This window comes from Plectropomus leopardus, chromosome 14 (genome assembly GCF_008729295.1).
Source record: "Plectropomus leopardus isolate mb chromosome 14, YSFRI_Pleo_2.0, whole genome shotgun sequence".
Lineage (NCBI taxonomy): Eukaryota > Metazoa > Chordata > Actinopteri > Perciformes > Serranidae > Plectropomus > Plectropomus leopardus.
In genome coordinates, this window is record NC_056476.1 from 8,559,200 (window position 1) to 8,575,019 (window position 15,820).

The following is a 15,820-nucleotide window of genomic DNA, read 5'->3' on the forward strand; positions in this document are numbered from 1 at the left end:
ACTGCGACTCTCCAAATCTATCAACAAACTGTAAAAAATGAAAACAACCTCTTCAAAAAAAAGGTTAAAATGAATATCTCATTATACCAGAGGCAACGCATACAGCAGAGCAACTTTGTGTGGTTTTAATTTTCATATTAAAATAAATCAATCAAGCATGCATCCTGAGAAAAGATAGTCCAGTTAGTTAATACAGTAACACTTAATAAAGCCTATGCCTCCAAACCCTGCATAATCAACTAAATTATCACTTTGAAAAACTCAATGGGAGCCTGTGTAGAAGATAGGGCTGCACAGCTAATCCAATTTTTAGCAAAATCGCAATTTAGCCAAGTGAATATACAAATTGCAGGAGCTACAATTTTTTGATAAATGTAAAATGTGTCACAACATACCATTTTTAATTGTTATTATTTTTTAAATTGTTTTGCTGCAGAGACACGCCAGCCTACAAATTATATTCCAGACATAAGACAAACATGCTTACTGGGTACAGATCCCAGCAAAAATCACATCATCATCATCATTTTATGTATTTTTTTTCAGTAAAATGAAATGCAGAAGTTGACATTCCTACTAAAATTGTGACCTTTATTGCAATCTGTCAGTATGTTGTTTTTTTTTGCATATGATGCAGCCCTAGTAGCAGGTAAAAAAAACCCACAACTCCACTCTGCTAATGTGATGCATCAGTGCTCCTTGTATTTTGGCCATAATGTCTGGCTGGAAGGTTGAAATTTGAATTTAGAAAAATTATGGTTTGGTATGGTTTTGTAATGGTTTGCACTAATATGACCACACTGGCAAAACCAATGTTATGGTCCTTTAATTCTCTCTTACAAACCTTATCTTCTCTTATGCGAGTGCTCATTTGTGTGTGTGTTTGTCTTGCAGCGGTCTCGCCCTCCGCTAATAGTTACAACGAGACCCTCAGTACCCTGCGCTACGCCGCCCATGCCAGAAATATTGTCAACAAGCCTCGGGTTAATGAGGTCAGTGGCTGTTTAGAGTCCGTTGCCAATGTTTAATGTTTGATGTAAACGTTTGTAAGTGGATAAATGTGTGCTGTGATTTCTGTGCAGGATGCCAACGTTCGGCTGATCAGGGAACTGAGAGAGGAGATTGACAGGCTGAAGAGCATGCTGCTCAGCTTTGAAATGGTATGGTGACCTTTTATCGTTAGAGCATAGCGCTAACTCTCCCAGGGATACACCCCGCGGGCTTTACCCCCCTTAAAAAGCCCTCTTAGTACTGTAAGGCTTCGAGTAAAAGAGATTCCCACATTACACGATATTGCAGCAAAGGCTTAATACAGTGCTTTATGTCTTTGTGACATTTTTTAATCCCCTGGGTGGTAAAGTCTGAATTGCATTGTGACGTGACATTTTCCTTTTGCACTGTATTTTGACTGATGATTTTTTTACCGTCTTGACTGACAGCAGCGTAATCCCAGTCCATCTCTGAGCGATGAGAGGGATGGAAGTCTTTCTGACATCGTGCTACAGAACGAACTAAAGGTATGGACTGACACAGTTACATCTGCCTGACAGATACAGTAGTCCTTGACACATCAAACATTATGACTTTGACACAAATTTCACTTTGAAGAAGTAACATATAATCAGAAGTCTGGTGCCCAACATGACAACTGTTTTATAACTTTATTACTTAACGCTACATTAATGTTACAATCTATAACTGACTGATTCATTTCAAGCTCTGTGCAGGATATGATCTCCTTATTTTGTATGTATTATTACTTGATACCTAATGTTTTTGTTGTTGTGTGGTCTTTTTTATGTCATTGCTGCCTATTTGCTTGTTTTTTCATATTTGTTACTGTTTAATTATCCTGTTACTTTTGTTTTTTTAGTTAAATGTTACGCCTAATTGTGTTTACATTGTATTATTTTTTTGAGGTCCCCACGATGGTAAACAAGATGGTACATCTTAAGGGGTTATTCCTAATAAAGTATTTCCATATATGCATTACCCTGCACTGAGTATTCCAGGGTTGTAGTCAGCTAAATTTTTAGATATAATTTTTGACTGTATTGAGCTCCATAAACAAGATTTCTTTCACCTCTGTTGTATTTGGATGGCAGAGTCTCAGCTGTGGATATCACTATTCCTGTTTGGAAGAATTAGCACATTATTAATAAAACACTGACACGTAGTATGTTTTGCTTCTTACTCTGAAACTTCTTATAAGAAAATCAAGAACATTGGGATTTAATCTGTTAAAATTTACAAATATACTATATAACACAGCTAAATATAGAAAATAATCGTAATCATTTTTCGTGGTGGAAATACTAATGGCAGCTGTTCATCATTGTCTCCCTGACCACAGATATTTTCCACTCTGGTTTCAAACTCCTCTCTTGATTAACTTCCTCCGACGTCTTTATCCACATCTCCTCCTCAGGTGGAGCAGCTGACGAAGGACTGGTCGGAGAGCTGGAGAGACAAAAAGGAGCTGTTAGAGCAGTACAGCGTGGACATAAACCGAGACCAGGCCGGATTCCTCATCGACTCCCTCCAGCCACACCTGGTTACTCTGGATGGAGATGTTCTCAGCACCGGGGTCGTCTTCTATCACCTCAGGGTACGATGACAAAAACTCAAATAGTCATGTTGTGCACACAGATAGTAATGTGGTTATTTTTTGGTTTTATTTGATTATTCCCCTTAAAGAAGTCTGTGTGAAATTTGTTCAGTGTTTTTGGTGTAAATGTTAGAAAAATTGTCAATTATTAAAATTGCTCATATCAGTGTAGTACTCAGTTTTAATATTAATAGTGTTATGCATGTTAGTTGTATTGGATGTATGAGGCGTGTACTTTGTCTTTCTGTGTGTGTTTCTTTTCATCCCCAGAGACACATCACTTCACTCACTTGAGCAACATGATGCAAACTCTCACAAACTGATATTCTTTGCGTTTGCTCCACTTTTCTCAATTTCTCCAACTCCAAAGTTCCTGATTTGTCAGCTGTCTTGGCTAAAACAGTCTTTTTTTTCCCCGCTAGATTCTTCCCTCTCCTCCTCCTCCTCCCACTATTTCTCTCTGTTCTGCTACAAAAACTCTTGAGAAAAGGTGCGTTTCTACTGTCTTTTCTTCTCACTCTACCCTCCAACTGTCCTGTCGAGCTCCCATCTCTGCATGTGTGTGTGTGTCTTCTGCATTGCATAAAGCTCGGTTGGATAAGAGGCTCTTAGTTCTGAGGCTAGGACTCAAGGGAGCCTAAGCTGTCCTGATTCTGACAATGACAAGCGTACCCTCAGGCCTGACAATTACACTGTTTCCTGCATGTGAAGAGCCGAGGCCACCTGGGAGCACATGTGGTCTTGACACCATATAAGAAAGCCTTTAATCCTGTTAGATAAGACTTCAAAGTAAACAAATGTTATATTTTCTGTTGGCTAAGTGGCAGATTAGAAATGAAAGGACAATAGTTTGCTGGTTCATTGTGTAAAATGATTGTCATTATATGTACTATTGCTTGTGTTTTGAGCACAGAATGCACAATAGCTTCTTTGATGTTTTTGTTTTTGAAGATTTTGGATACATTTTTATATAACTCTTTTTTTCTTACAGCAAGGAGTTACCCGCATTGGACCTCAGGAACAATTTGAAGAACCACAAATAGGTATTATTTATTTATTGGGTCTCCATGTTTCCTCTTCGAGCTGCAAATATTCCTTTGCAGGCTGATTTTTTTTCTCAACTGTTGTATATTACACAAGAGGAAATCCTCAAAACATCTTTCAACCATGCATTATTGCAGAGTGGATATACAGCAAACTGGCAGCTTTACCCAAAACACGCAGCATAAAACATGGAATTTATAGTAGATAAAATGCATTATATATCCTCACATGGACTGTTAACTTTTCATTAAATGCTGCACTGAGTTCTGAATATATTCAGCAGCACAGTATCTGTGTTGGTACAGCTCTCTCAATCAGTATGTGTGTTGTGTTTCTTCTGCTTTCTGTTTGTAGTTCTGCAGGGCAGTGCCAGCTGTGAGATTGAAAACCACGGAGGTGTGGTAACACTAAGGCCGCTGCCGGGCTGCATCTGCCTGCTCAACGACAGGGAGGTCACCGAGCCCTGCAGACTGGCTCAAGGTCGGCTCGTGTTCTCAACAAAACACTTTTTTCACAATGTGTTTTTCCATCTGGATTTGTTACGTGCATGCGACACAGATTGGATATTACAGTTGCAGCATGTTTTTTTAAATCTTATCAGAGCCTCGTGGATGTGCAGGCATGCAACGTTCATATTACTTTTATTTGACTGATAATAAACATTAATTCTTATTTTAATATCCCAATGTAGCTTTTAGGCCTCATAGAAGCTCAACTTAGATACAGCACTTGTGAGAAATAGAAAGAGAAAGTTATGATCCATACGAATTTGGTTTAGTGACACTTGTTGTCAGTGGTGGAATGTCACTAAATTTATTTACTCAAGTACTGTACTTAAGCAAAATTAGAGGTACTCGTACTTAACTCAAGTATGATAATCTCATGCCACTTTCTACTTCTGCCCCGCTACACTTTAGAGGGAAATATTTTATCTTTTACACCACCACAATTATTTGATAACATTAGTTACTATTTACTTCATAAATGGTTTTTGTACTCAAATTATATAAAAATAAACATATATAAAATCATGAAAACATTAACAAAAAAGAAACAAGAAATTTAATTAGCAATTATTTGAGTAATTTTTATGCTCAATTTCATGGTTCCAGTTTCACAAATATGGGGTATTTCTGCTTTTCTTTTTCTTATTTTTATTATTTTATCTATAAAATTAATTTAAATGTTCTTCATTGAGGAATTTTACTTTAAATACTTAAATACATTTTCCTGATTGTACTTTTGCGGGACTTTAACTTGTAACAGAGTATTTTGTCAGTTTTAAATAAGTACTTTTACTTGGTGATTTTCATCTTCATCTGAATACTTCCTCAATGACTGCTTGTTATTCATTAATACTTTGTGATTTTATTTTTTTTGTTCAAAATGATGTTAGAACTATAGATGAGCAGCAATGGCGGACTAGGGTTTGCAAATAATAGTTTTATAATGTACAACCTTTGAGGTGAAAAACCACAAAAATGGTGCATTTGAAGCCTGTTTTTGCGGTTTCTTTCATTGTTTGTCACACTGCAGTCTTTTAAGGTGCTATGGGACATAATATTCATGATTATCCTGATAATGAAAATTCACCACAATATACTTTTTTTTTTTGTTTTTTTTAATATGGTACACAATAAAATCCTGTATTGTCCCATATAAAGAAGTAACTGACAGTTGTTTCCAATTAAATCATTAGTTGCTAATAGTAGAATAAATAAGCAGTATCATAGCCTATACTGTAATCAATTTATGTTGTAAAAAAAACAGAGGTATAGTAGATAGAAAAAAATGTAGTAGCAACATAGCATGAAGTCAGACCTGAGTAGCACGTGACATTGGGAGTGAAGGTCGTGTTATTGTTGCACTGTGCTGGATATAACATTTAGGTTAATGTACAATTATATACACACACTGAACAGATAAGAGGTGATACCATATGTGGGTTAATGCAAAATTAAATATGCATGCACACTTTAACATGAACAGATAAGATTTTTCCCATGGGTAAACATATAGACACACACTCAGGTATTCTGCAGCACATACACCTCCTATCCTCAGCTTACATCAACACAATGCTACAGGATGAGCACAGCTTGTGATGATGGAAATGTCTCTCTGTCCCCAGGGACAGTGATCACCTTGGGAGGAGTGCATAAGTTCCGCTTCAACCACCCAGCAGAGGCAGCAGTCCTCCGGGAACGCAGACGGGTGGGTGCTGCTCAGCTGAAAATAAAAAAAAAGATGCAGTTGGTTTTTTTGGCAATCGTGACATAAATATTGATAATGAGAAGGTGAATGAGATGCTGTGGATATACTGTAATACAAGTGATACACATTATCGTTTCAGATTATTTTTTGACAGTAGCTGTGATTGTTCATTTTGTTTTTCTCATAAATACTTATGTTGATCTTTTCTTATCTGTCTTCAGGCCAGTGAAGGTGGCATGACCTGCAGCTACATTGACCTTTGCCCCTTGAGTCCTGACCGCAGGTAAATACTAGAAGTGATAATGTAATGTAATGTAAACACTATATTCATCCCTCTGTGCTTACTTATGTGTGTGTGGTGTGCAGAGATCTCATTCTGCCAACTCACAGCATATATATTTGATAACAGGTACATGTCGTGTACCATGTTCATGCATGTAGAAATAGGGCAATACTTCATGCATGTTTCAATTCAGTTGGTTGAGATGGCATGTGTTTCCATTAGCCCCCACCATCCTGAACAATCCCAGTTAGCTGTTTACAGGACAGGCTCAGTTGTTGCTTGGTTACTGCTGAAACCAACAACAGTAGCTTTTTCTTTAAACCTGCCACCACCTAACTACAAATGCTAGACATGGAATTGTACCTAGGTGAGGTTAAAATATTTTTTGTGCTTTTTTCCCCCCTCACAGTTTCTCACTTTGTATTTTACCCTGGATTTCTGTGTGTGTGTTCTGTAGTGTCGAAGAAGTGAAGCTCCAAGGTCAGCTGGGTGCCTCTCTCTCCCCCAGTGAGGAGCTGACTGCCAGGCAGCGTGTGGAGGAGCAGCAGCACTACGTGGAGAGTTTGCGACAGGAGATTCATGCTGAACAAAGGAGGGCTGAGAGGGAGCTGGAGAGGGAGCAGGCCCACCTGCGACAGCAGCACAGTGAGAGTAAGGCGTATTTTCACATAGTCAAATTTAAAGAACACTTCAACCCGGAAATGATCATTTCTTTATCATTTACTCATCGCGTGTTAAGTTATGCTTCCAGAGTGAGAGAAGAATTCAAAAACAGAGAAAATTCTTGATGAAATGAAGTAAAAGGTTGCTGCATTTCACAACAGCAAAACTATCAAATCATCTTCTTACAAACTCTCACACAGCTCATGCAGGATAAGTCTCCAAGAACCAAGTCTCATTTATCCAGAGGTATTTTCAGTAGCTCCCAAACTCATACATTTAGGCCTAAACCTTACTATTTCTAACACTTCTGCATTAACAGTCTCACACACGGACACGTATACTTAAGTGTCTTTCAATAGTAAGGTTTGGACGCAACAGGGGGTGAGTAATTGATATACAAATGATCATTTTGTAGATGAGTACTCATTTATTGCCTAGTTCACATGACATGACTTTAGTCCACATTTTCTTCTTGCAGTTAGTTTTTTGGGTTCCCAAACCAGGCACCCAAAATCAGAGGCAAATGGGCGTTGCATAGGCACTTGCAAATCGGTGCTATATGTGAACTGTTCAAAGACGCATGCCAAGAGGCTCGCTTATACATAGAGACATTCCCAAGATATCCAGCATGCTAAATATCTGGACCTGTCGGGGAGTTACAGCCACTGAGAGCGCAAGACATGGACTGAAGATAGACAAGGGGAGCTTTCCAAGGTGTTTGTGTGCTTTAGACAGAGACAGAGAGACAGAGGGCAGAATGTTACAGTTATTAGCCTAATAACTTACTTGGAAGGCAGCTTTGTCACTTTTTGACCTTTATATCTTCTAGTAAGCAGCGGCCTCAGGTTGTGGTTCAACCTGTGCATCACAGGTCATAGGCCTACTCATCTGGGATTCCTCCTGGTGAAAGATCTTGTACTGTGTGACCCTCTGTCGCTGGTCAGTCATGTAGTGTAAAAACCACAATGATTTTAAGAGAGCAAATTGCATAGTGTGAACAGCATAATGGTCATGTAGTGTGTACTTCGCTTAAGAAAAGCAAGTTATTTCTCATGCAGATGACTGTCAACTTTAAAAATCCAGGCCAAATTTCTACATAGTTTTAAAGCCAACTGTGTAACATAAAATCTAGTACATTGAAAAATGTTCTACTAGTGTAAGATATTCACCCCTTATGATCCCTCTCTGTAAATCTTTACCCAACAGTCCAGCAGTGGATTTTGCAGGAGAAACAGCGCCTTGCTGCAGAGCAGAGAATCACCCAAGAGTCCGGAGTTCAAACTGACCTCATCCCTGCACCCCTCTTTGAGCGAGTGACAAGTCAGACATCTGACAATCAGGAAGGTCAGATAGTGGATCGTCCATCCCAGGTGGTAAGGGCCAGGAAGAAGGCGGTGCAGGAGGAGCTACTAAAGCATCACGCCCTTTGCCGTGCCGAGAGCCGCATCCGCAGGAAAAAGTTGCACTACCAGCTGGAAAGAATCGCCCGCAAGCGGCATCTGTTGGAAGCTAAGAGGGAGCTGCAGCGACTAGAGAAGACCCTGCCTCCAGCAGTAGACAGCCCCGAGTCTCCTGAGCTGGGGTCCCCCACAAAGCCCAGGGGAAGATCATTTGTGTCTCGTAGACACTCGTTCTCAGCAGATCTTCTGTCGCGGCTCTACCCACAGAACACCCCTATCTTCAGGTAAGCACATAGAGTCATAAAACCTGTAGAGTAAACTTTATGGAGGGCAGGAAGCAAACTTCTTTTGTTTTTCAAGATCTTTTGGCCTTAATGTTTTGTGAAGTACCTGTATATGCCAGTCTGGTCCATTAATATATGTAGCTAGCCGCTCGATGAAAATGTTTAATGAGCGAGTTAAATTAACAAGTGCTATCAGTTTCCGTGTTCACAAATGCCTGGGAAATGCCTATTTAATAATGTATAGATGTATTGCTATAAAAGCCTACTCAATTTAAATTACTTAAATACAGTCATGGAAGTCAGTGGAATAAAATGTTCCAAAAAATTATGAAAAAGTTTTGAAAATTCATTTGTGAAAATGTGTGGAAAAACTGTATATAAAATAGGGTTTATACAGTCCAAAAATGTTTCTGTTTTGTGGTTGTTTGTAACTCCCTATATGTAAATATTTTCTTTAATTTAGATCTTAAATTAGTGTGTTTCATCTCTCCTTGACAGACACTTCCTCAAGAGAAACAGGTCCACCGAACTGACGTCAAATTCCTCCACAACCTCCAATTCCATTGACAGCAGGAAGTGGGTTTCGGATGAGTGTCTTCCTCGGCAAAGAACCCAGAGCTGTTCTGGTACGTTCTTCTCAGGACAAAGTCAAGCCTGCCGAAGCAGAGTAAGCTCCTCTGAAAACATCAGACAAACCACCAAAGAGGAGCCTCAAGCTCAGCCCTGCAGAGAACGACCAGAAAGAAAACCTCTGCTGCCAAACCGAGACCTGACCTTTAAGAACAGATCTGATCATAGCTCCACGGTTTCTCTGAAGTCGCCTCTTGGAACAAGTTTGCAGCCTGTTAGCAAAGAAAATATACAAGGACCCACTACATGCAAACCCAGTTCGAAGATTGTCCCTTGCATAAATGCGATAACTCAACCCCATAACAACAGACTAGACACCATCAAGAAGACTTTCTCTCATTCTGTGGGGCCCAGGTTAAAAACAGCTCTCTCCAAAGTTTTCAGGAAGCCGCCAGCGGGTGGAAATGGAGGAAGAGGCTCCAAAAATCTGGGGAGGATAGCGAGCAAATTTAACTGGAGACAAAGAAGAGACAGGAGCCTTAAAGATACCAACATGAGCCGAAACAAATGTGCTGTTAAATCAGCCGTCTCATGTGAGGAGCTCGACCAAAGGACTCTGTTTGAAGACGTTAGACAAAGGCGGTGGCACAGCACCGAGGCTCTGATGAACAAGACCTGCAGGTGGGTCGAAAGACAGCAGGGGTTAACGGGATGGGAGGAAGAGCAAGAAGACAGAGAAGAAGGACTGTCAGATTGTGAGAGTCTGTTCTCTCTCGATTCGCTGTCCTCTGCTTATGTGACGGCCCTCGCCGAGCAGCTGAGACACGAGGAAGCAGCTCAGAGTGACGCAGAGAGCGAAGACAGTCAGATGTCTAAAGATTCGTTGGCTTTGGAGAGCAGTGGGAAATACACAACAGCGAAGAACCTTAGCCAAACAATTGTTCCAACATACTCATTGGTGACAGATTGCTCCCATGCACCCATGCGGCACAACAGAACAGCAGAGGTAAGTTTAGACAAATGGCAGAAACCTCAGGTAATCCCAGCAGAGGCGTACTGGAACCAGCAAGGTTCCCCAAAATTAAGACATACTGCTGCAACAAGGAAGCCTCTTTCCCACAACTCATTAGCAGCAGATTTCAGAGGCAGAGACACTGTGCACAAATTGATTGAGGACTTTGGGAGCATGCAGATGACTTCGACCAGCAGCCCGCGCTCCCTGAGCAGCTGCAGTGTGAGAGAGCCAGAAAACACGCTGGCGCTCACCGATGCCTGGTCCTCCACTGATGCAGCAGATAGTCCCAGGATTCACAGAGATTCTCTGCCTTTCCAAAAGAAAATGATGGTTAGCGATGTAGAGAGCGGCAGCAGCAGCAGTCCCAGTCCAACTAGTATGAACCTCACAGACTGTCAGAGCAGATCTAGAAGCAATAGCTCAACATCGACAAGCACTGAGGGTGTAAATGTAACCGTGCAGGAACACAGTGTTGAAGTTTTATCAGAAACATTAGATTTTCAAGACTCTCGGATTCTGACACCACCAGACGAAGCCTTAAATGACATAGGATGTTGTGTAGAGCAATCAGAGCGACAAGGACACAATTTGGGGAAGGCAGTTAGAGATACTGCAGATTATAACATCATTAAAAGTCCAGAGTCCTCACTGACCATAGATCAAACTACTTGTGTGTCACCTACTGAGATCCACCACTCTAAACAACAAGCATCACAAATACAGTTGCTTCAGGTGTCCACAGATGTACCTCACATTGTTGCCGATGACACTATGATGTCCTCTGACACTGAAATGTGTGCATCAGGCTGTCAATCAGTAACGCCCTTCTCTACAAGTCCTACTAACCAAGGTGCAGTATTGAGCAAGGTGTCTGAAACTGTATGTGCCTTCAAACAGTCCGTTGAAGATAAAACACTATGCAGTCTAGATGGCGCAGAAAAGTTGAAAAATATACAGCAACATGAGCTTGGGAACACCAAATACTCGTCTTTTACAAGGGACACAGTTTTGGATAAAGTTGAAACCAAAGGCACTGAGCAGTGTGTCGCACTACAGCAGGAGCCCCTTAAATCAGCTTGTAAAAATTCCAGGAAGAGGAACAAAGACCAACAGGATGCTTTCATCGGCAGCCTGAAAATTCCAAAAAGGAGCAACAGCAGCGAGTTGGTAACTCTCTGCTCTGCACCAGTTGGCAGCGAGGAAGATATCTGGCTTGATGACAGTAATGACGCCAGCGACTCAAAAGGGGAGCAATCTGCTGTGGAAGCTGAGAGCCCCAGATTTGATTCTGTTTGTGTTGGTGGCAACATTAGACAAGAAACAGTGGCTTCAGACACGTCGGCAGTTTCTGATCCAATGAGCGGGAAACTTGGAAAGAGTTGTCAGACCTTTGAGGACTCTGAATGCAGTGACAGTAGTGGTACCTCTGTGGGAGAGAGGGAAGTAGTTAAAAAGAAAAATCTAACAATAAAGGAAGTAACTGACACAAAACAGGGCGAATCACAAATTGATAACCCCAGAAAACAGCAAGAAAGTAGAAAACACATGAGCAAGTCTGATGCTATTTGTAGCGCCATTGACCTGAGAATCTCAGAGGTGGTGAAGGAGCACATGAGATTATCTTTGACTGACAGCGATAAAGACAGAAAGAGTCAAAGCATAAGTGCCTTGTCATCATCTGCATTTCATTTTGGCTGTAATAGTAATGAAAATGGATGGACAGATAGTGAACAAAGAGATAAAAAGAGTGATCAGAAGACAGAGGGAGCAATCCTCGAAGAATCCCTTTCACTTGAAAGCATGACAAGTGAAACTGCAGTGGACAACAGTGGCCTGTTATCAGATCTGCCCGCTGATTTTAGGACGAGCCATGATTCTGCTCACGTAACACAGAAGATTGACCATGCTCTCAACTTTTCTGATCATTGTTTTTTCCAGAGCTCTTCTGCCAAAAACAACTTCCAATCAAATGCGACACTCAACAGCCACAGAAAGTCTGAGCACTCTGGCAACCCTACTTTGCAACCACTCAGTTTGTCCTCAATGAGTGATTCCTCCATTGATTCTCAAAGAAAAGATGTAGAGAAAGAGGCTTTGAGTCAAGAAATAGATATCATCAATGATGCATGCTTGAAGGAAGTGGACGACCAGGGCTGTTTGGATGCTCCCGCTGTGAATCCTGAACGTCACCAAATAATGCGCCCTGAAACTCTTTCCACTGTGGGTGATGCAAAAGAAAACTGTGACTGTAATCGCATAAAGGATGTCAGTATGGAAGCTACATCCAGTGTTGAAGATAAAGGCTGTTACAAACAGATCTTGCAAACGACGATTCAACAGCATTTCCAAAATAGTCCTGACACATCTGGAGCAGATGGAGGAAGTCTTCAATTCAAACCCCACGGATGTCACAGCGACCAAAATGCACACACTGATAAGAGCGCCCCTGTGAATATGTTTTCTGTTTCTCCTGGTTGTGATGGAAATTTTGCAAAAGTCAAAACAACAGGATATTCAGCACAGGATGAGATCACCTGTCTGCAAATGCATTTACATAACCTGGCTCAGACTTGTGTGGTCAGTATGAATTACCACAACAAATACCCAAATGTTTCAGATTCACTGTGCAAATTTGTTAATTCTACTCACATTAACAGCAAACAAGATTGCATGATTAAAAATGACAAAGAGACTCCAAAAATCTTTGCAAGTATTTCTGGTTCTAAACAGCTACAACACAAAATACCACAAGGAAACACAGTCAGAAATAGAAGTTGTAATGTATCTGTGATTTCTAAACATGTTGAGATAAATACACTTGAGAAACAAGATGCTCTTATGTCCAAAACAGCCAAGTCTAAGAGGATCAGAAGGTCGAAGATCCAGACTTACCCCCCCTCTTCTTCTGAGTCCTCTATCAAGTCTTCAGATGAGGATGAGGAGGATGACACCAGAGTGCATCACAGCCGGCTCACATCGAAATTGGTAAAGCTTGGCACTCAGAGTAATGGCAAACAAGACAACAGACGGATGGCAGATATTCCTATTACAAGCAAAGCTAAAATGAAAACTTGTTCTGCTGGAGCTCAGGTTAAAAGTGAAGTTAAAGTTAGTAGAGATTACACGCAAAAAAGACACTCTTTACCCCCTCAAGCAACGTCACAAAGGACAACTGTAGAAAAAATCTCTATGTATGCAAAGAAAAGAGAACCACAGCAGGACTCCCCCATGCATTTTGCCTCCAGTGACATTAACCCTTTTGTTCACCAGTGGCAAGACGATGACCCAAACCAACACTCTTATAATAAGAACACAGCATTTGGAAGTGCTGCTGACCTGTCCTGTAAATCTCCACTTTTGAACAGCTCTGAGAAACGTATAACCAGATGCTGCAGCGTGGACGATGGTTTGAATGGGCAGAACTCACCGTTCTATTCCCATCTGAGCACTTACGCTACCAACAAGGGGCTGTCCAGTACACTTAGCAGTGTGGAGGATTATAAGGAACAAGGGAACAAAGGATCTCAGCTGATGCCGTCTCAGCAGACATCTGTTGATATTCACAATCTGACTGTGACTTGCAGTTCTTCAAGTAATGATGCTCCTGGTGGTTTTGGTAACAGCTCCAGTCAGGTGGATGAAATTATGTTTGTGTACTCGTCCGAGCAAGAGTCCCAGGCGAGCGAAACGCGCACCCAAAGGAGGAGGACGTGTGAGCATGGCACTCAAACTGAGCGTGGCCTTCAGGCAGTAAATATCGGTACATGCAGTGATGCTCCAAAGAGAAGAGAACGGCACAAAAGGAGCAACACCGATGGACCTGCGACACAGAAAACCAAAACAGACGTCAAAGAATCTCCAACATGGGCCAGCATGGAAACCATGTCAGCTCACCTCTCGAAGCTGATTGACAGCACCTCAGACCTGCTTGGGGATGTCCAGGGCATGAGAACAGGTGAAGCCCTCAAGTCCAGTCCGAGGCGAAGCGTCAACATGTCAAATATCAGTGTATCTTACAGTGACAGCACACAGAGAGACTGCTCAACTCAAACATCCGTAGATGTTGGCATCCAGACAGAAAGTTCCTCAACACCGAGAGAGAAGGACATTCATCAAAGTGAAAGATCCAAACCTCATGAAGTCAGTGTGATAGTCAAAGTGATTGGCTCAGAGGTTGTCAGTGTGTCTCAAGACAGGAAAGTGCAAAAGATGCAGAGCATGCCGGACCTGAGCTTAAACACATCTGCTGCAGCGCAAAAATCTTCATTACAATCAGAAAAAATAAAAACACAGTCTGCAGTCGACTGTCAAAGACGTGTAAGATCTGCTTCCTCTAGAGTCTCAAAAAGAACCATGCCAGAGGCACTCTGCCACAAAACTGTTGCAATATCTGATGTCTCCCGCAGATCGTTAAAAAACCAAGAAAATCCCTCTTTAAGAATTGAGCCATCACTTCCTTTAAAGACAAAAGCGACATACACAGACCGTGCATCATCTCCCATACTGACTGTGGGAACAAGATTACACATGACTCAGAAAGGGAACAAGTCGACAACATGTCCTCCAAAACATCTGTCTAGAACTAAAGATCGTGATTCTGAGAAAGACGGCCTTACTTCTAGCAAACAATCAGCAACTGTTTCAGAGGGTGATCAAACATCCAGACAGACTTGTGATGTTTCCTCTTGTGCATCAGAATCTGTATCACTTGAAAGGGTGAGTGAAATGAGCTGCTCAAGCCCTAAAAGCTCTGATAAGTGCTCTATGAATTCATCACTGGATAGATATACAGACACTGACAGGGGAAGTGTTACCTCTAAAGACTCCAAATGGCAGATGACCTCTCAGCAGTGGATGACTTCTACGTCAACAAAAGTTTTTCCTTTGCAGAGCCACATCTCTCCCAGATTTATACAGACTGATGTGCACAAACAACAAGCTAAAGCAAGACATGGAAATGCTTCAAACTACACAAGACCTGCAGTTGATTCTGTAGAGTTTTGCGTTGATTCCTACAATCCATCCCCAGACAGCGTCAGGACTGTACAACTTCAGGAGGACGACATGGTGTCTCTGCCGCCCAGTGAGTGCAACACAGACATCCTTGTGAACATTGAACCCATCACCATCGTGTCCCCATGTCAAGACCATCAGGTAGCTCCAGAGGACCTGCCTATGCACAACAAGTTCACCAACTGGTCGGGAGTCAATGTTCAACAATCGAAACGCTCCCACAAACCGGCCACGGAAGACCACGACAGCAGCAGAAACTTTGCTGAGTGGAGCGAGATGGAGAGCTACAGTGAGTCCGTGGTGCAGAGTGACCGAAGGGCAAGAGAGATAGAGAGGCTGCGGCAGGAGAGGGAGCAGGTGATGGCGACGGTCAGCCTCAACATGAACCCAACACCGCTGACTGTGGAGCTGACGGAGGCCAAGCTACACTACGGCCTCGGAGAGACGGATACACTGTTAAAGATGATGTCCCCGAGGCTGAGAGGAGAGCTGGAGACACAAAACTCTGCAACTACCAAGCAGCAGCTGTATGACAGGTAAGAATACAAATACTATTTGTTTGATATGATGCATTTTACATGATATATTATGATACGTATTTTCCTCTTACCTGTTGTGTGATTAATCATTCTGGAGTGTTTTGGTGTGAGTTGCTGAGTGTTGGAGATATCAGCCATTGAAATGTCTGCCTTCTCTCCTATATTATGGAACTACATTGTAGATGGC

The 15,820-nt window shown here is 41.7% G+C and overlaps 1 protein-coding gene across 3 annotated transcripts in view; it reads left to right on the forward strand.

Annotated features, from left to right (window-relative positions):
* The window catches only part of stard9 (StAR-related lipid transfer (START) domain containing 9), a 57,321-nt gene that overhangs the window by 30,725 nt on the left and 10,776 nt on the right, over window positions 1-15,820 (forward strand). For 2 of the 3 annotated variants that reach the window (XM_042500141.1, XM_042500143.1), the window contains exons 12-22: window positions 895-992; window positions 1,083-1,160; window positions 1,440-1,517; window positions 2,429-2,608; window positions 3,600-3,651; window positions 4,007-4,132; window positions 5,784-5,866; window positions 6,088-6,149; window positions 6,607-6,800; window positions 8,019-8,496; window positions 8,995-15,630. In XM_042500141.1, the coding sequence (XP_042356075.1) occupies window positions 895-992; window positions 1,083-1,160; window positions 1,440-1,517; window positions 2,429-2,608; window positions 3,600-3,651; window positions 4,007-4,132; window positions 5,784-5,866; window positions 6,088-6,149; window positions 6,607-6,800; window positions 8,019-8,496; window positions 8,995-15,630 (8,065 nt within the window). The remainder of the gene's footprint in view (window positions 1-894; window positions 993-1,082; window positions 1,161-1,439; window positions 1,518-2,428; window positions 2,609-3,599; window positions 3,652-4,006; window positions 4,133-5,783; window positions 5,867-6,087; window positions 6,150-6,606; window positions 6,801-8,018; window positions 8,497-8,994; window positions 15,631-15,820) is intronic. The other variant, XM_042500142.1, reaches the window with a different exon arrangement.